This window comes from Glycine max, chromosome 3, assembly GCF_000004515.6.
Source record: "Glycine max cultivar Williams 82 chromosome 3, Glycine_max_v4.0, whole genome shotgun sequence".
Classification (NCBI taxonomy): Eukaryota; Viridiplantae; Streptophyta; class Magnoliopsida; order Fabales; family Fabaceae; genus Glycine; species Glycine max.
The window spans coordinates 45054113-45079083 of NC_016090.4; the positions used below are offsets into that span (position 1 = coordinate 45054113).

General features: G+C 32.5%; 3 protein-coding genes across 5 annotated transcripts; all 3 read right to left on the minus strand.

Annotated features, from left to right (window-relative positions):
• Positions 1-2077: 2077 nt before the first annotated feature.
• On the minus strand, positions 2078-12865 carry LOC547725 (branched-chain-amino-acid aminotransferase-like protein 2). 2 transcript variants are annotated; one of them, XM_041014221.1, is made up of 21 exons: positions 12849-12865; positions 12095-12259; positions 11726-11824; positions 11464-11535; positions 10858-10950; positions 10436-10573; positions 9815-9873; positions 9422-9524; positions 8955-9143; positions 8746-8846; positions 7887-7941; positions 7623-7709; positions 7138-7189; positions 5786-5871; positions 4894-4947; positions 4211-4294; positions 3779-3850; positions 3247-3327; positions 2954-2989; positions 2463-2594; positions 2078-2340 (listed from the first exon to the last, which is right to left on the minus strand). In XM_041014221.1, exons 2-20 carry the CDS (start codon positions 12176-12178, stop codon positions 2466-2468), a joined length of 1674 nt encoding a protein of 557 aa, XP_040870155.1. In that variant the 5' UTR covers positions 12179-12259; positions 12849-12865; the 3' UTR covers positions 2078-2340; positions 2463-2465. The 2 variants fall into 2 exon arrangements, with proteins under 2 accessions (XP_040870155.1, XP_006577254.1); XM_006577191.4 differs by lacking the exon at positions 12849-12865 and having other exon boundaries at positions 12095-12479.
• A 3332-nt stretch (positions 12866-16197) lies between these two features.
• LOC102666028 (protein-lysine N-methyltransferase EEF2KMT) lies at positions 16198-18499 on the minus strand. The gene is given in 6 exon segments (XM_041014222.1): positions 16198-16648; positions 16716-16786; positions 16964-17049; positions 17267-17312; positions 17558-17642; positions 18186-18499. Coding segments are annotated over 6 exon segments (744 nt in total). The 5' UTR covers positions 18206-18499; the 3' UTR covers positions 16198-16212.
• Positions 18500-20676: 2177 nt separating this feature from the next.
• LOC100784886 (GDSL esterase/lipase At1g54790) lies at positions 20677-24342 on the minus strand. 2 transcript variants are annotated; one of them, XM_006577193.3, is made up of 5 exons: positions 24030-24342; positions 22581-22781; positions 22105-22271; positions 21682-21952; positions 20677-21185 (listed from the first exon to the last, which is right to left on the minus strand). In XM_006577193.3, exons 1-5 carry the CDS (start codon positions 24259-24261, stop codon positions 20917-20919), a joined length of 1140 nt encoding a protein of 379 aa, XP_006577256.1. In that variant the 5' UTR covers positions 24262-24342; the 3' UTR covers positions 20677-20916. The 2 variants fall into 2 exon arrangements, with proteins under 2 accessions (XP_006577256.1, XP_006577255.1); XM_006577192.4 differs by lacking the exon at positions 24030-24342 and adding an exon at positions 22891-23204.
• Between the last annotated feature and the right edge of the window lie 629 nt (positions 24343-24971).

Genomic DNA, 24971 nt, shown 5'->3' on the forward strand with positions numbered 1-24971 from the left:
CAGTTGAATTGAAGTTAAGCTATAAAGAAATACTAGCACGGAGACACAAGATAGTGACTTTCTTGCTTTCTTTGATAGAAAAATATAATAAAGTAAAAAGACATAAAGCAATTTATTAGAACGATGACAATCACCCCATAACGGGAAAGGACATAAAAGTAGAGAAATAAACTAATAATTGAAGGGGACGAAGTGAATGCGATTCTACACTGAATTGGTCCACATGAAACAGTTGAATGGCTTTTGAGATTAATGTCGAAGTTGAATTCATCATGAAGTTGTTAACTATAGCAAAATAAAAGTGACCCCTTTTTCTTTGGAATTGAAACAATATGAAGAATAATCCATACCAATAATATAAAATACTAAAATGGACAAAGAGCAAGGGAACAGAAGATCGGGTCAAAGAGGAGTTGATTACTTAGTTCTGGCTAAATGCTGTGCAGGCATGACATACATCATCTCCTTCATTCCCATGACAATCAACGCCAAAAGAGAAAGAGAATCAAATTAACTGAGGCTGGCCCAAACACACCCTTTCTTGCTGTGTCATAATGAGGCTTTTCAGAAAAGTTCAATTATTGTAGCCCAAATTCTGTTGGGCCCAAAAGACGAATTCGCTGACGGGACAGCATTATTAAATGGATGAAAAACACTCCAATGGTGTACACCAAGAAAAAAACACACGATTACTAGTTGCTTCTCACTCAGTTAAGTTAGTGAAAATCAGAGTGGGATCATTTATAAGACACTGATGAAATTATAATTTTTAGTTACATACACAAGTTATTCATATCAATCTTAGCTTAATTTATTTAAATAATTTAACTTAAATCCAAAATATAAACCTATTTGTGAGGCTAAGAAAACTAACTTGATTAAACATTTAACAAATTAAACTGAAAATAATTTATGAATAACTTATTTCATTTAAACTCATACTCCTCACTCTATAAAGCTGCGAAGGACAAGGTTATAGGATTTTGTTCCTTTCATTTTGATCCTTGTACTATCGGCAGGCAATGCAGATAGAGCAATGCCTTTTCTACTTTATATATATTATATTATATATATATATATATATATATATATATATATATATATATATATTCTTTAACTTTATCTTATATTCAATATTAATTCTACATTAGATTATAGCAAGTTAATGAATATCATTAAAATACTTATCAATGATTTAAAATAAAAGGTATCAAATAAAACATTCTCCGGAGCAAACACTATTCTCCAGTTTATTTCTTAGAAAAGTAAAACCTGACCTAAGCTTAATATAAGTTAGGTCATTAACCATTGTGCAGGGCCGTCAGCATATCTCAAGTAATATAAGAAAAATGTCAAAATTTTCATACAACTTTCTCCACTATCAAATAAAGAAAGCGTTAAATTTGTATAAATTTTATGTGAGGAAGTTTTCAGAGTTTTTAAACATTCTAAGGATAAATAAATAATTTTAATATTCGAGGATAAAGGAACAAAAATCTTGTAAGTTCAAACATCAAATTTTTGAGTTTTCTTTTTCTTAAAAAGAAAAATTGAGTGAAAAAATTTACTGAAAATTCTTTAAAAATTAGTAATTTAAATTTTTTATAAAGGAAATGGAAAATCGATATTTTGAGTAAGATGGTTGATTTTTTAGAAAGAAAAAAAAAAGTTAACTTCTCTTCTCTCTGCCATGTTCTCCTCTTCCTCTTTGTTATTTCATTTCTCAAGAATCATTCCTTTTAAATTAAGAGAAATAGAGAATGTAAAATAATTTCTATTTTATTTTTAAATTTTAATTATAAAGTAACATTTAAGCAAAAAAGAAAAACAAACATAAATGAAATTGCATATAAAAAGAATTGTATATATTAATAAAATAATTTTTGCTACTAAACAATTCTTTTAATAGTATCAACATTATGTTGATTTGAATAAAATTGGGTTTGAATCCCTCAAAGGATGGAAAAATATTTTTTTCCTATCCACTACTCGTACAGTTTTAGAAATCGAACAGAATTCTCTATCATAATTCACAAGTCACAACACATATCCCCGTTATCTACTTTTCGCTTGCATCTCTGAAATACAGCGCATGAGAATTGATATTTATTGTCGAAAAGTTGCAAAACGTGAGACGATGATAAAATTTGTACTAAATTACATTTTTAAACTTGCAAATTGTACTATATTTATTTAGATATACCCCCTTCCCCCCAAAAAAACTGAGAGAAAAAGGTCTTCTTCACTATTTTATTAATTAATACGAGAGGGAAAAATGCTTCCATATATGTAGCTTTTAGTAATGTACAGCAGCAATTTCCTCTCACTTCCAACTGCAGTCTGGAAGAGATGAAAAGAAAATAGGTATTATGGAAAACATTAAGACCAAAAAAGTGTGGTGTGGTAAAGTCTAAAAATGTTTGCATTAGCTTAAAAGCAGAAGAGAAAATTGTTAGTGCTACCTTTCAAGTCTTAAGATAGGTTGGTATAGGTACACCAGACTGTTCTGTCAACTTTTTATAAGCAGCTTGCAACCTTCTAGTGACTGGTCCTACTTCTCCATTGCCAATTATGCGACCATCAACCTTCACTACCTAAATAGGATATCCAATGAAGTTTAATTTAATCTCATACCATCTAACTACTATTATCTAAAAGACACTATGCAGAGTTAGTCAGTTTAACCAATGTTCTTACTGCTTGTCCTATCCTTGCTAATTAATCTGCTCTTGCCAGTAACACAAATAAATCATAATCCAAGAGTTGATTGGACACAAAGTTGATAATCAACATCGTAGTAATATATAACAATCAACATTCTTTTCAGGTTTGACAATCATTTGATTATGAAAGGAATCAGCCCAACAGGTGAAGTATTCTAGATGCATACCCGGCAGCACATTCACACAATATATAATAAGATTCAATTGATAAGGTATAATAAGGCACTTACGGGGCTTAGTTCTCCCATTGTTCCAGTCGTCCATACCTTCAAGACAGGTCTTCTAGTTATAACAACATAAATTGGACCAAATATATAAGGAGAGATCAACTAACACTGCCATAAATTACACCAACCCGACTATGGACTATAACTATATAATACCTTGATTGTTTAAGAGTTCGTGTAACTTCAGTAAAAAAAAGTTAGTGTAACTTGTAACAGTGTGTGTGTGTGTATATATATATATATATATATATAGTGAGAGAGAGAGAAGATATATATTTGAAATTGTATATGTGAACCTCATCTGCAGTATGCACTTCTGACAAGCTGATTCGGCGCTCCTCTAAGATTAATTGTTCTTTCACCACAAGATCCATTACCTAAAATTGTGAAGCAGAAGAGTTCCATCAATCCTGGAGTACACTTCATTGATAAACATAATTTACAATATTAAGGAGGGAAAACTCTTTTGGCATTTATTTACTGAAATTATAAACCTAACCTTTTCTATTCATCTACTTCATTTCCAACAACAAAAATAACTTTTCTTTGCCAACACAATGACACTAGTATATAAAATAATAGTGTGTTAGGTTCCACATCCCAGACGAGAAAATAAGAAGCTAATAATTATAAATACCACATCCCAAATGTGATGTTTTTACTTCTCAACGGGTTTCCAAACACACTATAGGATGCTTCATAAAAGTACTACGTACAGATGAAATTGGCATTCAGGTTTTATCTTATAATTGCATTGCGTCTCAACATAAATGATAATGTATCTACAAAAATTGGTTTAAAAACAATTGGGTGAGTGTACACACTTACAGTTGCACGAGTAATGCCAGGAAGACAGTAATCAGCATGAGGGGTCAAAACACGGCCCTTTTTAACAACAAACTGCAGAAAGAAGGGCAATAAATAAGTTTAAGTAATTCAAATCATTCTATTCTGTACCATTCTATGCTGCAAGTGAACCTTGTTGCCAAAAGAATAGTGATCCTTCAGAAATAGGGAGACTTGCCAAGAGATGATTTCACATTTTTTTAGCCATGCATTATTGAGTTGGTTGTTTTGTCATCAGCTCAAAGTTATCCTTAATGAGTTGTTTTTTCTTTCAAAAAAAAAAAATAGTTGTTTATATCAGTTTTCCAGAGCTTGGACTCCAAGAAACATCTCCTGCTACCTAGAAAGCCCTAGCAGATAATCAGCAAAACAATAAAGACCCTCCTTACAGTTAGGGCAAATTTGAGGACATACAATGTTAGTTGCATTGGTTTCTGATAAATAACCATCTTGGTCGAGCATGATTGCATCATCTGCTTTTGCATTATTGCCTTCAATCTGCACTAGGCCAATAATAATATTTTAGTAATGTAGTAAGATATGTCATTGAGACTGGATATTAGCATGACAAAGGAGTGTTAACAACACACTCTTTTTTAACACATTCTCTACTATTAGTTAAAATTTATTAAAATCTACAAACTAAGGAGAGAGACTCTCTAAATAAGGAGGACTAAAAAATTTGTGATTTTAAATAAATTTCAACCAACAGTAGAAAAAGTATTCAAAAGAGTTATTGTATTGCTAGCATTTCTCTAGTAAGACAAGGTGCAATAAAATTATGAGTTCTATCATGCTTGTAACAGTCAATTGAATTATAATATGCTGTAACTGAAGCTGTGGCAATTAATTGTCCACTGTCTCTTTGCATACAATAAATCATAATAGCAGAGGTAAATAAACATAAACTGCATTTTCTTTTCCCAATACAATATTATTCACAATACTCTACATTGAAATTACTCGAAGGATTAGCCTGTCAAATTAACTCAACAACCATCACTGTTACAATAGAAATCATCCACTTCCAATCACAGTATTTAACACATTTTGGTTGATTAGTACACGTAAATATGTCGAGGAGAATAGGAAAATACCTTTGCAAGTATGTTATTGAGAAGGTTATTGTGATGAATCTTCGAATCCAAATTCTGGTAAAGAAAACAACAAAAGGGGATGGGACAAAGTCTATTGATCAAACTAAAGGTGCATGCCAATCAAATAGATACTTTGTTGGTTTGAACAAATCTCGTTCTTTTACTACTGTATGATAAGCTATCACTAGCAACTTTAAATTATTATTATAATGACAATAAGTTCTTCAACTAAATAGCATTAAATACTTTATAAATCTTTCTTTTGTCAACTCAAACCAGGACAGGACAATGAATTTGGTTATAGAATCATTACACCACTACACATCTTTATATTTTCTATTTGGTTTGAATTTCTTTCAGCCTCTTTCTGTACTCCTCCCATTTTCCATATGACTGACTATAACTTTTTTTAGGCACCTCTCTTTTTTACTCCCTATCTCCATTATCCATATGATTACAATTTATGGGGGAAAGAACAAACGCAAGTTGTTGCATATATGTTAAGATTCTGGTATCAAACTAACTGAAGGAAAAACCATGTCAATCAAATGCTTCCGAATGTATAAAATGCAAGAACATCAAGATAACTAGGAGCCTAATATGATGTTTGATTTGATATAGTCAAGAGACATTGACTTTCATCAAGTTTGACCATTGTATTCTGGAGATTTCAACTTCGCACCATTGCTAACTCAAATAATACCTTTCTTTCTTCTTTTATATATCCATACCCAAACTCTGATTCTAAAACAGTGATGCCACTTAAGGTGATAATAATAGAAAAGCTTGGATGTTTACTATTAGTTCATATTTAATATAGAACTAAAAAATTAGTAGTAACCCAAACATATACATATATTTTTTTTAAAAAGTATACAAATCAGAAACTTACATTTGGTGAATTACGGCGTGTTGTAGCAGTTACAAGAACTATACCACGTGTATTATCATATACTGGGGGCTTCCATTCAGCAAGCACTGCATATTGAAAGAAGAATCAATTTAGTATCAATTGTCTATCCATTTGAATATCAGTGATAATCAAGGTAACTTACACATTATGAAAACACATGAAAACGCCATCTTGTATTTCTCCACAAATGACACTCTTCCAGAACCACAATGTTTTCACATTATATAGGGTTAAGCAACCAAATTTTAGCTCATATGAATTATCGTGTCCAGTCCAATTAACAGATCAACATGTTAGCCCAAGGTATCCAACATGGAATTTCATCAACGGATGATTCCAAACATTTTAATATTCTTAGCACTACATGCTTTTGCTTGATCTTAGTTTAAAGACAAGTGTGAAAATTTATCAAAGATTAAAAGAACATATCAATTTTTGAAGATTAAAAATGAATACATTTTAACAACAGATATGCTAATTGTTACGAATGAAATTTCGTAAAATTCACATGAAATGTGATTTTGAAAAATTTCACCTTATGTATATATTTTTAAACTTTTTTAATCAACTGTGGTTCAAAAGAATTCTATCCGTCCATGTCCAGGTTCATGCAATTCATGTGGAAATTTTTCGTAACAAATAGCACTACTTATTTAATAATATTAGTGTGTCTCTATCAATATGGAAGTGTCAACTTAAATGATCTGACAAAAAATGATTTTTTAATTAGACACTTAATAAGAAATGTCAAACACATGTCAGACAAGTGTTGGTGTCGGAAACTTGTCTGACACTGACACTTCAAAATAGGATAGGTGGTCGTGCTTCATAGGTGGTCAGTTCATTGACCATTCTCCTATTCTTCTATCAGGGGTGGTGAAGCAGAGAGAAGCAGCCCTCGTCCCAAAGGAGCCTAAAGCAGAATAGAAGGCTAAGGAAAAATGAAAAGAAAGATGAAATGAAGAGATTCATTTGTGATTTTGTTGGATTTTTATTTGTAACTCTATAGTGAGCTTATATCCCCAAAATTATATCTAAACAAAAAGTAATTTCCTAGTTATGTCCACAAAATCACTGTCATCACAGATTTAATGCAACAGTAGGGTGGTGGTGTTTCTTCTTTTGATATCATTAAATATAGTCACGCGTGCAATCAATGTATGATCATTTCCAAGAAGAAACAGAAATCATATAACAAATCTTGCTGGGCCAATTTGAAAACTTCAATTGCTCAATAATGCCAAAATTGGTATACAAAAATTCTTATAGGAATATAACGACTTTGATACTAGCATGAATGTTACTTATTTGGAAAAGGGATAGGAAGTTACCAATTAATGTACACCCATAAAGATTGAAAGCTGGACTCATCCCAGAAGAAACCTAGAGAAACAGAATATTCCTTTACATTAGTTAAAACACAATTGCTCCATGGAATTACATATGTTTAATGGTTTCATAACTTCTTTTGCAAATGGTATAAAATAAAGCTACTACTCACGAAACAGACTTTAATTCAGTTTATTTCATATTTACACTAGGTTCATTGAATAATCAAACCAGCAGACCCCCTTTGCATCTTTCTATTATGATTGAGATTTCTGGTCAATATAATAATCAGGACACTGCATAATATCAAGAAGCAGGTTGAGAGTCCTTTTTGTGCATATAGTCTATAATATATTATTAAAACTATGAAGCAGCCACCATATAATGCTGAGCATTGTTATGTGACTGATAGATGGAACAGAATTTGATGAATTATTAGCTTTGGAGAAATTACTTAGCTGAAATGATAAATGAGAGAGAGAAAAACCTTTTTTCCTCGTGTTAGAGAAAGCCGGATGTGTGAATTGTCAAACATGCCATTCCTAATTAGAGTTCTGAAAATTGCTTCCTTAATCTGCAATTTTTTTTAACAACATTCATTATGATGATAGCCTAAACAAGACTGAAGACATTAGCATTTAGTACTTTGCTTTTTACTGAAAACAGTACCATATGACAAACAGCCTATTGGGATGACAAATGGTGTTTTAAGTGACACATGATAGATGAACTAAATGCATCTTAGACTCACCTCATCTTGAGTAGGAACATTTTCAAAAGCTAAAGCTTTTGCTGAATCAAATAACCTAATAAGAAGCAAAAAATGTAAGAGGGCATTAGGTCAACAACATTGATGATGAGCAGATGTTTTAGAAATAAAACACATTGATGATGAGCAGATGTTTTTTTTTCTTTCTTATAGTTGTCAGTTTCTTTCTCTTTTTTTTTGCCAAAATGTTATCTAAATTTAATATGAAAAACACAACACTGGCCAGCCATTAATATCACCGAAGCTCACCATACTGGTATCGCACTGTCTGGAAAAGATTGAGTGCTGCAGTTCCAACAATCATGGATAAGCAACTGTGGTTTTCAACACAAATTGATTTGGTGCAGTATGCTATTTCAGATGAAATAGCACTACTCATTGAAAAATGCAACCAAGCATATTTTTGGTACCTTGTGCAATGATTTATTGGAGATGACGCAAGATGTGTATGTGCCTTGTGAGATGATATGAAAGACTCACAGGAGTAAAAAGAAAAATAATATAATCACGATGTTAAAAGGTAAGGATGCTCTACGGGAAAAGAGAAGTAAATCCTGCAGGCATATCACATATTGCATGTCTAAAATGAATGTAGAAAAGACTGAGACTACACATGCAAATGAAGAAGAAACAAGAGTCTAACTTCAAATTGCAAAAGCTGGCAAATATCAGTGATACTTATAGCTTTATTGTAGTTCATGATTTACTTATGCTCATTTAATTTAATTTATTACATTACTAGTTCAATTTATGCATTTCAACTAATCAGCTAGACCATTATTGGAATAAAGTGACAGCATTACGCATAAACAATTCAACTTGTTAGTTTTTGAGACATCACCTGTCTAGATGCTCCTCAAGCTTAAATATCTTTCCATTATATACTCGAAGTCCTTCCCAAACTGAGTCACCTCCTTGGACAACAGAATCAAACACAGAAACCTGATAGATCACAGGGTAATAATTTCAAACCATGAGAATCTGTATAACTCTGAAGCTTTGTTATATCAAAGCATACAGAAGAATTTTAAGTGTCATACAATTAATTACCTTTGCACTATCACGTGTCACAATCTCATCACCAACCCAAGCAAGCAATTTCTCGTTTGCAGGAACAGGAAGATCAGGATTAGGTAAAGGAGGGCTCAGAAGAGATGACTTTTTCTTCACATGGCGTCGTAGCATATTATACAGGGGTAGACTTTGCTCCAACAAATCATAAAGAGAAAAAGGAAATGGCTGAAAACAAGAGAAATTTACAGTTTGACTTTAGTCAGATTTTTTGTCGCCTGTGTTTGGTATACCCCAAATTGTTATGTGAAGAGCAAACATGGGTTCATAACAATCACGCAATTTTGCATCCAATTGCTATTAGATCAAACAATAATAGTAATACCGTAATAAGCAATGGAGCAAATAATGTCAAAATACTATAATAACTCAAACAAAATAACAGCCTGGATTCTCCATAAAAGAAACTAAATTGGAACCATGCCATGATAAAAACAACCACTTACCTGGGGATACTTTCTTGGTTTCTCAAAACCAGTAGATTTATGTACAGACTTATACCACCAAGGGGCCCACAAGCCATCTATTGGCTTTGGACCTGCTTCCCACCTGGAAAGTCATTGAATTGTCAACTCATTATGTATGTTTGCAAAATAATTGTTGAAAATGTAGAAAATTAAGTCACTATTATTAACAGCACATTGGAGCATGAAAGCAAGGAAGACAAATTTTGATCATACATAGATCATCCATCTACAAGCATTGTGTTTTTCACTTTGTACAGGTGCACGAATTTTGCTTTAATAATAAACTCATTTTTGTTCCTCCCTCCCCTCTTTGTTTTTAATTGGGGTGGGGGAATTTCAACTTTGTAAAGGGACATAAAAAAATCTGCATACTTGAGCATTGCAGATTGAAAAGGAATCTCCAAATCATTACAGAGACTGCGTAGAGTAGCCTGCAAATCAACAAGATCATAATATTGATGCAAGATAATTAAAAAATTTATTTAAAGTGTTATTTTAAATTATTTTCACAATATTATTACTAGGTCGGGCTCAATACAAATATAATGACAATAATATCCATGATGAAGACAATGGCAGCAACTGTGGGGGTTGGGATGGAAGTGGGTTGGTGTTGGCCAGGAAGTTATGGCAGCAATGGAAGCAATATGGTGGTGGTAAGGTAAGTGTGAAACTGTGGAAGTGTGGATGCAACAGCAAGTAGTGGTGATGATAATGATGGTGCAAAGGTGATGGTGTGGATGAGGTGATAGAGGTATTTTTTTTAATTTCTATTAAATACAAGGGAAAATTGTAATTCAGATAACTATGGACATAATGGAATTATGATTCCCTCCATTTTGGAGGGAATGACCATTCCCTTTTCATAGTGACTGCCAAACAAACTTTCAGTTCATTCTATCTCGTCTTATTTCAACTAAACAAAAGTGATTTTGTATTTATGGTTTGTTCACTGATAATAATCAAGCTTACTCAAAAAGCCCCAGATAATACCTCAGGATCTTGTTGAAGTTCTGCGGCATCAATAACAGGTGGTGCCTTTCCAATTTCACGAAGCTCGTTGTATATACAAACCAGCTCTGCCAAACCCAACTCATAGAAAGATGGAGGGACAACCTTATCAAAGGATGGCTGGACATACACAATTAGGTGAGGTAGACAAGAATAATCAGGCAGTAACCAGAGAAATAGATAACCACCCAATATCACAAAAATTAATGAAATATTTGCAGCACCTTATATACATTACTTAAACATGATGCTCATAGGCTTTTCACAAGCCAACCTTTTTTGATGTAGATAGATGATAGATCTGTATGTTTTTGGACCAATACCACATGTGCAGATGTGAAACAACGTGCCAAACTGGCTTGTTGATTTAGTGACAGATAAACAATCAATGAAAGACATTTTACCAATATATCAAGAGGATTTCTTATCAGAATGAAGTGCTTTCCTTTCTTCATCAGATCATCTGTCAAACCTTGTAACCGTTGCTTTGATATATGCTGTAAACAGAAAAGTAATGATAAATAATGAAGTTAGAAGAAAACAAAGTTGGTTTTGATAACACATTGCAAAATCTCAAGATAAACTAATTAGTAGTAGTTTTTTTTTGGAACAGTTCAACGGTTTCCTTTTGCCTCCTCCTGGGTACCCCTGTGAAAATTACTTTGGGACCATGTCAGTGATGGGCCACTGTGCCCTTTCCTAGACCAAAAACAACTTCTAACCAGCTAAACTACTAGCATAATTTTGAAAAAAAACAGTATATGATGTTATTTTTGTGCCAATTGAAGCTTCTCACTTTAGTTTCTTTGGCTTACAGCAGAGCTACTGCATCACAAAATTAGCATGAGATAAACTGAATATAAACTTTTTTTACCTCTATGAAAAGTCAATGGTATAATATCTCCTGTCATTGAAGTAAATGCTCTTTTTTTTTATAGAAAAATGATCATAATGTTCCTCTATATATACATTATGTGAGAAAATGAATATCTCAATAGAGATTTCTTTACCTTACAGAATCTATATTTCTTCTTTCCTGGAGCAAAAATTATGTCATTAGTGACCTTATCTCCATCAGCTTCCTGTCACATTTAAAAAACCAACATTTTTCAATATGAAGCATAGGAAGAGGATACTACAATAGACAAGGACAATGTCTAGAACTTTCAAAAGACACAATCTTCAGAATTCTCTAGTAAAAAAGAATGGACCAGCCAGATTACTAAATCAATTGAAGAATTTTAAGAAAATACTGAATTTTCTGAGACATACCATTTTGGAGAGTAGCTCCTCCCTGTAGGGTCTATCAAGACCAGTTACTCTAAGGAAATTTGCATAGAGGGGCTCATCAAGCACTTCTATGTCATCCCTCTGTGTAGCACACGGATATAAGCATGGAAATGGAAACACCATTATCAGAAACAGGATTTTCAGGTAATCGCGTCAATAACAAAGCTCGATTTCAATTAATTGATGGATGGAATCATTAATTACTACTCTATCAGCTGAAGACTAGGTAATCATTTGTTGACCAAACTAACAATCATTACTCAAAGAATGCAATATTGTTAGTTCCTTGTGTTGCATGCAGCGCAAGAGAATACATTGGCATGAAAAAGATGAGGGTGAGAGGTACAATACCTGAGAAAAAGAATACATGAGACTAGTACTGAGGGATCTTGGAGCAGACCAAGAATGAATCACCTCCACTTCACTCTCCGCCATCTCTCACTCACTCACTGAGTTCACCACGCTAAGCTCTGATTCAGTTTGATTTCTAGAATATGGAATCGATTGGGATTGCCACTTTTCAAAGTGAGAATCCCAATAAAACAGAATATAAAAAGAAGGGTCAAAATCTCAAAACAGGAACCAACAAATCCCGAGGAATCTCAAAAGATTAAACAAGTTTTTTTTTTTTTTAAATCCTATGAAAGGCAACAGAAAGTCAGAAACATGGTAAGCCAGTAAGTAACTACTGAAGTACTACGGTCTAGTAATTAATTCAAAGTAAGTTAGATGATGATAACACGTGATGCATTTACAGTTTGCCTTTTTGTCTTGTAGTTGCAACCACTTATTAACACTTACAATTGCATAAACATAAACGGTGTTTTTGATTAAAAAAAGGACAGAGAATGGATCAAAGGGTTAATTAGGTGGTTAACAGTTAAGTAAGATGAAATTGGCTTATCTGCTTTTCCTTTTCAAATTATCCTGTGTTGTTTCTTTAAAATTATATAATTTTTATTATTTTTATAGAGTGAGTCCACAATCAAATATTAACCTAACCCAATGTTGTTTAGAACGAAAGTATAAGAACAACTGAAAAAGAGAAAACAGAAAAATTGAACCCTAATTAAGATAGAATGGTGAGAAAAGCTTTACTAATTACTAATTACTATTACGAGGCCTTCGTCTTCGTCGTGTGCTGGAACCATATCTTCTTGACAACTGTCACGTAGAATCCGATGTATTATCCAATTATTATTCTTGTAATGTAAAGTCTACAGCTATATATCTTCATAGAAGGCAATTCGCATTGAACAATTCTAAATCTTATCACAATGTCTTAAAGTTGGATAAGTGTTGAATGATTTTATGTTTTCCAATTCATCTTCTTAATTGCTTTATTCGGTAAGTATCAAGTGTGTTTCACCTAGTTTATCATTATTATTATTTAAAAAGAATCACTTCGTACCTTTATTAATATTATTTAATAATTAAAGAAAATAGTAATAATAATTTTCTTTAAAAGAAATGGCAACAGTTATATTTGAAGGTTCATAAAAAAATTACAATTTTATATTAAAGAATAGTTTAAAAATAAAAAAATATGTACACTGAAAATAATTATCTTTATTAATAGTTATAGATTAATAGTTATACATTATATTTTTTTAGTTTATCCTCTCTTTGAAAAAAAAAAACTTACTAAGTTAGGCTAAACACAGGTGGAACTTCTTGATTTTTTTCTTTAAAATTATATGTATAATTATTTAGTTTTTTTACATCATTTAGTTTCAGAAAGTATACATGAAAAGTAAATATTACCGTACAAGTATATATAAATAGTGCACATAAATCAACTAATATATAAAGATGTCAAAATGAACTCAAACTTGTACACCAATTTGAAATAATAAAAAAATTGAAGATTTTCAATAAAATAACTAAATGCTAAATTATTTTGGCTTATTTAATCCTATTTAACTATGAAGCAAAACAAATTACATTTAGGCATTGGAAAAAAATTAAGTTGCACATTAATTAAAAATAGTGCTTAAAAATATAAGTAAGGAGACAATCCTTACTATATAAATTAACTTTTAATTTTAAGTGTTAAAATCTAAATTTTAAGATGATAATTTTAGTATGGGATCACCACAATATTATCTATACATCAAACCTATAAAATAAGAAAGAATATAATATTAAGTAGAAGAGAAATATCAATGCTTATATGCTTTTACTCTAAATCAAAGAGGCTTGTCTTTCATAATCCTCATTTCCTAGTAGTTTACAAAATGACATTGTAAAGTAATGTAAATAGATTTTTAGGTCATATCAAACCTTTAAAATAGTTTCTTCTTGTTAATACAATTGTGACTTGTAATTTTAAAAAACATGCCATAATTTGTGTTTATATAAAACCTTTTAGAATTGACGAGAACTTCAAACATGACATACTAAATCTTAAAATTAGCTTGTAACAAGACAACAAACGACTAGCATGTTTCCATCCCAGAATGCTTATTTCATATTTAGTTTATATTAATATTTTTTTTTGGAAGATAGATGTAGTGTTTGGGATTTTGTGAAAAGGAATCCTCCTCCAAAAGTTGTGATAAGGAAATTGCCTTGACACATAGTTCATATTCAATTTTATAAAATTAATATCCGTTTAAATCAAACACTACTATTTCCCATTCAGAAAAATAAATAAACACTGCTATTTTTTGTTAATGATGCAAGGCACCAAACAATAAAATTTCCTTGCCACAACTTTTGGAGTACGATGTCTTTTCTCAAAATCACTACCTGTAAAGAAACGCACATCACTTAGTTCGTTGCGGACACGTGTTATCTACTGTCTGTGCCCAATTATCGTTCCCCAAACTTGTCCTTACCTTCTTTTAATTTTTATCAACAAATATCATTCAAATAGTCTTTAGTGAACATGTTAAAACGGAACAGAACATAAAAATTAAAAAAGTCATATAAATTCTATTTGTGTTCAGTGTTTTTTTTTATAAAAAAATCAAACGGAACAAAATATGAGGCTATAAAGTGATGCATTTTAATTCCACTACAAGTTATGAAAAAAAGGCACAACTTCCATTTTGTTCCGTCTGCTTACTATCACAGATAATATCATTCTAAAAACCCAATACAAATCCTGTACAGTAGTTACTATTGTCAAATGCTTTTACACTAATTGAGTATATAAGTAGTGCCAGAATATGCACACATCATAATTATTAGTCTTTATTATCAACCGAAAAAGAAACGCAAAAAAAAATATGAAAGGACACGCTTTACGATATATATATATATATATATATATATATATATATATATATATATAATAATGACACTCAAATTTAAACCTAATGCATATTATCTTAAGAGTGTTGTTAGATGCACCTAACATTATTGTTGATGCACCTAATATTCTTTGAAAATGGCCAAATTACCCCTACCTTCTTTCTCCCTTTACGGATCAACTTGATCCGTAAGAAACTTGTGGATCAAATTTATCCGTAAGTCTTTTATGGATCAACTTGATCCGTAAGTTTTAAATATCAACTTGCGGATCAACTTGATCCGTAAGTTAAAAGACTTACGAATCAACTTGATTCATAAGTCACTTGCGGATCATCAACTTAATTCGTAAGAAGCTTGCAGATCATCTATATCAACTGCGGATCAACTAAAACCTATGCAGATCAACTCATTGCATATGCGGATCAACCTGAATTAGCTGAGTGCACAAAAACATTTTAAAAATATACAAAGATATTTTTATCTTTTCACGTTAAGTGCTGGGTGCACCTAGCAACACCCTTATCTTAAATCCCTATCACTAAGCTATGCCGACCCTAGTAGTTGGCTTTTATGATATGCTAATACTTGAGTTTGTGCAATAAACTAAATAATGTTTATTTTTATATAATTAAAAATGCTTAATTTTTATATATTATCAGTGTGATAAAAATTTAGATTATCAATTAATGTAAAAAAGTGCATACACAATGATCTGCTAGTGTAAAAAAGCTTTCTATATGTTGTCAATATACTTAAATTAAATTCTGATTAAAATTTATAATAAATAAATATTTATGAATACATGAATTATATTTTAAATTTATAATTCATTGAAGAATTGATATAATATTATTTTTAACTAATGAGTTTTTTTTTTCACAATATAAAATTTAGTTTAGAGGTAATGATAAAAGATGGAAGAATGGAAAAGAGAAACAGTTAAAATAAAATCAAGTATATACATAAAGATAAAATGACGATAGTCTGAATTTGTTATGAGAGAATTTTTTTTAGCAAATATGTGAAATAATGTTGGAGTGGATAGGTTAAGAGCAAAACCAAAGTATAATTTAAAATCTTTAGTTTCCATCTTTAGCAAGTCTGACTAAATATTTATATCTAGGCATATATTTCTCTATCACTTCACCATATCTTAGGACCTTGCAAGTTAAAAAGGAAAAGATAACATGTGAAAGTAAGTCAAATGATCGTTATTGTATATTACTGCTGGTGATACGCAATAGTCTTACAGTGGCTTGATTGTATGATTTCATGCAGCAGAGGAGATTTACCGGCTTCAATGAATCAGTAAGGTCCCCAATATCAAGGTTAGCCTGTATGCCTAGGGAGAGAAAATAGTTGAAAGTTTCAATATTCCGGATAACATATGCAATATAAGCCACCGGTGCTTCCTTTGACAGGCTATTACTACCATCATTATAAATCGCTTTGCATCCACCATCAGATTTGTTAATAGCATCTTCATGATTATGTTCACCATTCTCATGTTCAATGTTTGGAGAGTGGCCCTTGCAACTTGCATGCTGTCTGCAGGAGCCCAAATTCGTCTGATTCATCAAAACCATGGCAAGTACTCTAACAAGATGTGGCAGGCAAACTGGATCATATATCACATCTGCACCTAAACTGAAAATAATAATATAATAAGAAATTAAGTCTCAGAGGTTAAATAAAAACTTAATTGAATTCTCACACAACATCTGGCATGATATCTTGTAGTTGACTTTCTGATGCAGATTCCCAAGGCAGATACAAGCATTTTACCTGAGAAACATGGATCAGTGCATAACACAGAACCTTAGCACATAGTGACATACAATGCAGTTTAGCAAAAAGCTCAGTATCATATGCAAAACCTGAGAGAAGAATGCAGAGGGGATTACATTATCCATATATGAAAGAAAAATCCAATGCACACAGTCTATGCAAATTCAGACTCACCGTGTTTGGATTTTTGTTTCTTTGCGGCATGTCATTGTCATCTTCAACGTTCAGGTGGTTCAACTCCAAATTAAACTACATGTTAGCTAAAGTTGATAGGTCACCATCACTTAAAATCACCTGTTGATAGACAGTAGCCAAAACTTCGAGTTGACTAAATTCAACTACAATAATATAACCTAAATTAGCTATTTTTTCTAGTTTAAATTTCACTTTGTTTTAACTAAAACATCATACTTCAGTAGAACAAATGTCATCATTGAAAATGTAAATGCATGAGTCATCAAGTATAGATGGTCATACCTTGGAAGCATTCACATGGGCTAACTAAGCCAACTCCTGAACCAATCTATTTCAAATTTTAAGTCAAGGCATAATAAGAACAGCTGAAAGATAATCTTAAAGCAAGAAATGAAATGACAAAAATTTATAAACAGCACACAAAAATTTCAAACATTGTAAGGGCACAAATATATCACGGAGCCTCTCTGATAAGTGAAGATGATCACAAAATTGTCACATGAAAGGTCACTTATGATAGGATAACATTAAAATTGCTCCTAGATTCAACAAACTCTTAAACATATAACTGACCTCGAAGCATGATTTATTTGAAAATAATTCTGGATGAGAAAGTATTAACTCAGATAGAAACAGACTTGATGGCCATACTGAGCACCTGCACAACCAAACCAATACCAACATTAAGAATTTAATGCAGGTTCCACATACACATGGCAAATTGAGGGAAGAAATATTAGACGCTGCAGAAAATTGATAGATCCAACAAATGCCCAAATCAGTGGAATTACTGAATTCAATACAAGTTGTATTCTCAAGGAGCAAAAGCAGCAAGAGTACGGTTATAATCGAGAAGCAACTGTTGTATGCAAGTTTAACTCACAACACCATATTAACAAGAACAATTCTAAATCACCCTACTATATTCTCCTACCAATCCTCCTACTTACTAATCCTTTGTATGGTAAGTACAAATGTGTTTTATATTTTCAAGACATTAAATGCAATTACTTTTTCATTTAATAACTTCTTACAAGGTATTAGGGGGAGGATTGGTAGGAGAACATAACATTATTCTATTGACAAACAACTAACAAGACTACCCACAGACCAAAGTCAGCATCAAGCCAACAAGGCATAACAACCTTGAAATGTTTTATTCTATATGCGGAGATTTTTGAGATATCAAACATGAGCATACCCAGTATCACCTTCAAGCATGTTCAGAGAACACTGCAACGAAAAGACCAGCACCCTCGAGTCCGGAGAACTTAGGAGTTCAGAACAACCTAGCCATACCAGTTTACCAACCAAAGGTAAGATAAATGAAACAACATAAAAATGAAAGGAGAAACATCACCAAAATAACGATTTAGCATCAGAAAAAAGAAACGAAATCCTTTTGCAGATTCTAGCATCTCTCTTCCCTGAACTATCATCCTAACAAACAAAAAAATAAGAAAAGAAAATCCTGAAAAAAAAAACTGAAACGAACTAGAAAAACAACGGAAGCATGGAGAAAGTTGTTGATAGAAGAAAACCTTAAATGATGTGATGTAGTGAGCATAGAGTTGGTACAAGTGATCCAACACACAGCCACCTTGGAACTCAACTTGAGAAAATTCTTCAAGTAAGGAGCATTTAGCATTCTATAGAATGAATGCAATCATAAGGGAGTGGAAAGGCAATGGTCGGAGATGAATCTACTTTGATCGAAACCTGGCGTGGGAGATTAAGTAGGGTGTTTGGTTTGGTTGTTTTCTGTTTTCATTTTCACTGAAAATAAAAAACGGTGATGAAAATGTGTTTGGTTGGATTTCTAAAAACATTTTCAGTAAAAATGAATATAGGAAACAACCAAAAAATGAAAATAATAAATTCTCGTTTTCAGTGTTTTCAGTCGAAAACAGAAACTCATTTCGAGTAAAATGAAATTGCGGTGATAATGAATGTAATTTTAAGCAAATATAAAAATTTAAAAAGACAAGAAGTCAATATATCATAAATTTTCAGTATTTTTCATAAAAACAGAAAACAAGAAGTCAAATCAAACATATTTTCAGAATTTTAATCTTTTGAAAATGAAAATAATTTTCAAAAAATAAAAACAGAAAATAGAAACAAAAAATAAAAATACAAACCAAACACATCCTAAGATTGCAGAAAGGACATATTGCTCTTGTTGCATGGACACATTCTGCCTTATGTCCTAACAAAAATATGGGCCTCACACCCCTAACTGGGCCATTGCTTCTTGCAACCCACAATTTACTTTCTGCACCGCCTAATCTTTTATATTTCCAACTTGCCCTTCCCTTTTTTTTGTAAGTTATAACCTCCTCTCTCACCTCCTTTCCACTGTCGAGGCACTCCTTCACCAATGCATATCTTCAATTTGTGAATTCCTCAACAAATTGAAACCACAAATCTTAAATATGTACCTGCATTAAATAAATTTATTATATATATAAAATTTTAAATTAATTATTATAAAGTTAATGAATTTATTATATATATATATATATATATATATATATATATATAGATTTTATCTAACTCAAACATGATTTTCTCACTTGTAGCTAAAATAAGGGTGAATTCTGTTTTTGCTCCCCAACTTTTCAACTTTTATAGTTTTGATCCTTTAATTTTTTTGGAGATTGATTTTCGTCCTGAAATTGTTTTCTCTTCCAACGGTATGGTTCTTTTCGTCCAATTTTCTTAACAATTTTAAAAGTTCCCAATTGAGAAGCCTAAATTCGTAATTTACTCCCCCACCAATTTTTCTTTTCATTAGAAAACCTATTTGTTAGGTTCTTTGGATAGTCTTTGCTTATGGCATAAACCTTCATCTACATCTGGTTGACTTTTACTCATTTTGAATGCATACAATCAACATGATTGAGACTCTGCAGGTTTGTAAGAGTATTTTCCATAAAAAGAATCTGTAATCAGTAGTAATCTAAGTCAATAAAAGTGAGTCCCTCAGGAGCCAGTCCTATCTTTTAAGGGGCATGAAACTACCAATTCCCTGATTAAGTATCTGGTTTGTGCAGTGTTGGCTACCGATGAGAAGTACAATGAAGCCATTTTTAGCACAGCCAAAAGGCTAGTTGCTGCCATTGATGGGCTTCCTGACCCTGGTGACCCAGGGAAGAGACAGATGAGAAGCGTGGACAATTCACTCTTGTAGTTGGATGCCTTTGTTGTTCCTATGGCACAATATTAGCAACACACTCTAACACAGCTTTTTGAACAACTCTTAGCTATTGGATGTAATTTATTAGAAAACACAAATTTGATGGGTCTCACTTCTTATTTAATGATCCTCTCTCTTTTTTATTTTGTAAATTTCAAAAAGTGTGTTAAAAAGATTGTGTTACTAGTATTCCTCTTATATAATTGGACTTGTCTTCGAAATCATCACTCTTTAAATTCTGATGTATAATGTGCAGTTATAACCGATGTCATGTTACAATTGAGCTTCAGAAAGTTGTAGAATAAGATCAGTGTTTTGGCCAGCCTGCAATTACAAATTTAATGCATTGGACTACCATATAAATTTCTGTGTATACTTGCTGCTTACATTCATTTCAGAGTGTTGCGTTATCATCATACTGCAATATTATTAGCATTAACCGTGTATAAAACTGAAATTTAAAAAAGAAAATGTAGAGCATATACCAAATGTATGTATCCCAAAAGGCCCTTTTATATAGTATATAGCATACAAATGAACCATGAAGTCTGAATGTGTTCAATTACCAATCCTTGAACATTATCACACAGACCATGTTACCATGTCAATGGGACCAATCTTTAAAACATATTCATTAGTAAGAGCTTGACTGTCATTCAAAGTTACAATCAGCTATAGCTTTCACGATACCATAAAGAATCAAATAATAGTAACAATAAATATAATGGGGTATTTAGAACTTGAGCTTAAGTAGGAATGGCATTTTGTCTGAGAAAGGAGGGTCCGAGTACTTTCCAGTGAGAATTTGTGATGCTACATATTGATTTGCAGTCTCAGTGTAATGAATCCCATCCCAACTTATGTACTCACTGGTATCATTACAAGCTTTTGCTGTAATTGTGGTCCCGTTAAAGGTCTTGGTTTCCCCACAGGAAACTCGACTGTCATAGTTTAGTGGTGGACCTCCGTATCCACAACAAGCCATAATAGGTTGTTCAAACCCTGCAAACATTTAATCACACAAATTAACTGCATTTCCTCCCCACAAATACTGTTATGATAGATCATATAATAGAACTAAATTGGTTATTATGGCTGATAGCCTGCTACAGAGTTCTTAATTAGCCAATAAATTGGACACGCTTCTAGCATTTCTTATTACTGTAAAGTATATTTGCTACAATCACAGGTGGAAAAGGTAGGAGGCTCGTAAGAAAAAAAAGCAACAGAGATCAACAAAGATAAATTTCCAGGAACAGTTATACAATATGCAAGGAAATCAGTCTTAGATATTGTTGCATTGTCAGATGATGAGTCATATGGACTGTGAAAAGTTAAGTTGTATCTATAAAACAGGCGTTGCACGATCCACATCACAAGTGACAATTGATGACAAAGCCATCTGAGATATTTTTAATTTACGGATTTTAACATCTAAAACTCTTGGAAACGGAAATTGTAACATAACAAATAAATAAAAATTAATCGAGATACTAACCGTATCTAGAAAAGTTTGAAATGAGGTTTGATTTTATAGTGAAGATATCAACGTATGTGACATTTGAATCTGGATATTGGCCCTGCAATTTAGTACAGAGAGCATGTAGCTGTAGGTTAAAGGTTTTAGCAGCTTGGTTGTGTGAACTAACACACCCTAGTTCGTCAAGCTTTGATGAATCAGTTCCAAATTTGGCAATATTCTGAGGCAAGCATCCGAGAGGACCTGTATTGTGTATCCAGAAATATCTAGCCCCCTGGTCATAGAGATTCTAGTGAACAAATAACAAAGAGTTAGAACTCACTATTGTTAATCTCAGTAAAACTGTGTATGTAACCTATGGAATTCATTAATTCAAGAAATTTTTGGAATAAAATTTCCCAAACGTAATATAAAAACAGAAGCAGATAATTTGACACCAACCTTAATTCCCTTTTCAAGCTCTAAAAGAATTGTGGGGATTGAGGCAAGTATTTGGTCTAATGTTTTGGAATAAAATGCTCCAGCAAGATCATTCTGGCCAATATCAAACATGTACAATCCCTTCTCAAAAACATTTTCATCAGGGACGTACTTATCAAATTTCCTGCCTGAAACATTGTGATAATTTTTTTGAACATGAATGAATGAGTCATGAGACAGACAGCAAACTAGTCCTCTGAAGTAGTAATGAGAGTTTGAAAACATTAATTAGATAGATTTAGCAGAATATAAAACTTAGATGCAGTTTCATAAGCTACTTTAATGTTGTTCTTCAATCAGAATTAGAATTGCATCTCACTAATCCGTATAATAAAGGTTTTCATTAAAGATCAACATAGATTAGGGAGGTGAAATTTCAATTCTAACGGAAGAAAAACACTATGGAACTGCATGTAATTTGGTCCTTAAGAAGAGACCTTTAGCGATCAATTCAAGGGCCCGAGCTTTGAATCGGAGGAACTGAGACACCTGAACCCCAAAGGAGAAGGGGCAGAGGGATGATGCAGTGGCTGGAAGTATAGTTGCAGCTGCTGCGGCAAAGTTGCATCCCTTCCTAAAATTTGGCAAACCTAACGAATCAAGATAGGCATTTAGGAATGGCAAGTCCATAGCATCCACTGCAATAAAAAAGCAAGAGGATATAAGTTCAAAGGTTGTTTATATGGGAGAGGGAGACATAATCATCTACGTGGGCAGTGACAAAAAGAGGTTATGGAGATTTATTACTAAGGAAATCGATGGTGAGACGGCCATCAGAGTATCTCCCTGATGGTTTTTGGAAGTAAGTTTGTCCATTTGGTGGGTAAAGGCTCTCAAAAGCAGCGGCAATAAGAGCACCAGTATCAGAATTTGAATCACCAAAGTTAAAAACTGCTGGAAAATCCAAGTGGAAGGATTTGGCACGAGGTATGCAGATGGCAATGACGGTAAGAATTCGAATGATACATGTGTTGGAGGCCATGGCTATCCACTATTACTGTTAGGAGGGGTTTTAAGCCTTCTGGGCTTTGCTTGTGTTTTAAACATCTGCAAATACTTAGTTTTCCATTTCGTTTGGTGCGTATAACTTGTAGTAGAAGTAAGTCATCCTTTTATTCAATCTAATAATAAATATCAGGTGGATGGTAAAAATACTGTAAAAAAAAAGGTGGAGGGTAAAAATATAACATTACTTAAAGAGTTTAATTTCAATACCCTGTCACGTTACCCAATTAAAAAATAATGTTAAATATAATATAATTTTTACCGTAACTATTATAAAATTAATAATTTTTAATTATATAACTTCATAATTACATACTGTATAATAATATAAAAAACTTTTATACTATCAATGTATTCTAATTAATTTTTAAATTAAATCCCTACGTAGCATTTTATTTCAATCAATAAAATGTGGATATTTTTCTTATAAACTTAACTCATTTTAAATAAATGCAGTAAAAAAAAACTCTGTTAAAATAAATAATTAATACATATTTTTTGCTTTAAGAGAGTCAAGTTTAACTCTTTTACACTACTATTTAATTTTGCATTGATATATTATTTAAACAATTAATTTCTCATATAATTATGAGAATGTGGCAGAAAATTGGAGAGGAAGCAGATGTTAAGATGAATCAATCCCCTAAAAGTATGATGCTACATGTTAGGAGTCTTCCTAATTTGTTCGCTATGAAAAATAAAGATGCCGGTAACTATTTATGCTCTAGCACTTTAGCTTGTTTCTTCTTAGCGCGTGATATTATAATTATTTTGCCTATTTATTTATATTTATATTCGTGCTTTAAAGTTTAAAGCTTGCTGAGTAATGATTATGGCAATAACTATTAATAATATAATTTCAAGGGATAATTAAAAATTACTTAGGAAGTCCACTATGAGACGGCCATCGCAGAACCTCCCAGAAGGAATTTTGAAGTAGTCCTGTCCATTAGGTGGAGCGACCAGAAAGCCCAACCCTGCAGCAAGTTCTCCTGTGTCCGAATTTGAATCACCAAAGTTGAAAACTGCGGGATATTTGAACTCGACCGAATTTGCCATAGCCAAACAGATGGTAAATAAGATAAATTGAAAAATTACATTCTTGGAAGCCATGCCACGTAGTTTTCACTTGTGTCCAATGGAACCAACTACCAACTAGGTAGGCTGATACCAATTATAGCTCCGGATACACTGTCATAATGGAAAATGATTCCGTGCCTTTTATATATGCACGCCCAATTGGTTGCTTCTAATAGCTAACGTGAAGTCTTACCTAAAAAACAATAAAACTCTTGCTTTAGATGGTGGAAAAGCAACTGAAAGCCAAAAGGAAAACGTCCCTTGAGTTTGAATTACCATGTTATTCTTATATTATTACTGTCAACCGCTATTATATTAACTGATTAACGCAAGCCGGTGAGTGCAAGTCCAAAGTACTTCCCTTTTTAGAGACCTAAACCCATACTAATCACTTGCCCCGGAAAGTTTTGTACTGAAAAAATAAAATAAAGATCTGTCCAGGAGAGGGAAAACGAAAGAAAAAGTCACGGAAACTTGAGAAAGCATTAATACAAAAGCAAGGAGATGGTTTATTCTTGACGGATTTCGCGCTTGTGGCTTGACTTGCATCTCCACGGGAGTGTGTTGCTTCACCTCGTAATCTTCTGGTACCCACCGTGAACATTAATGCCTAATGGCAGTTGTTTCCCTTCTGTTCAAACATTTCTGCATAGTTTATAACGCATATTACAGCGCCCGGATCCACCGCAGTCCAAATAACGAAGAACCTTAGATCTACATTTATCTATCGAAGGATCATGTTA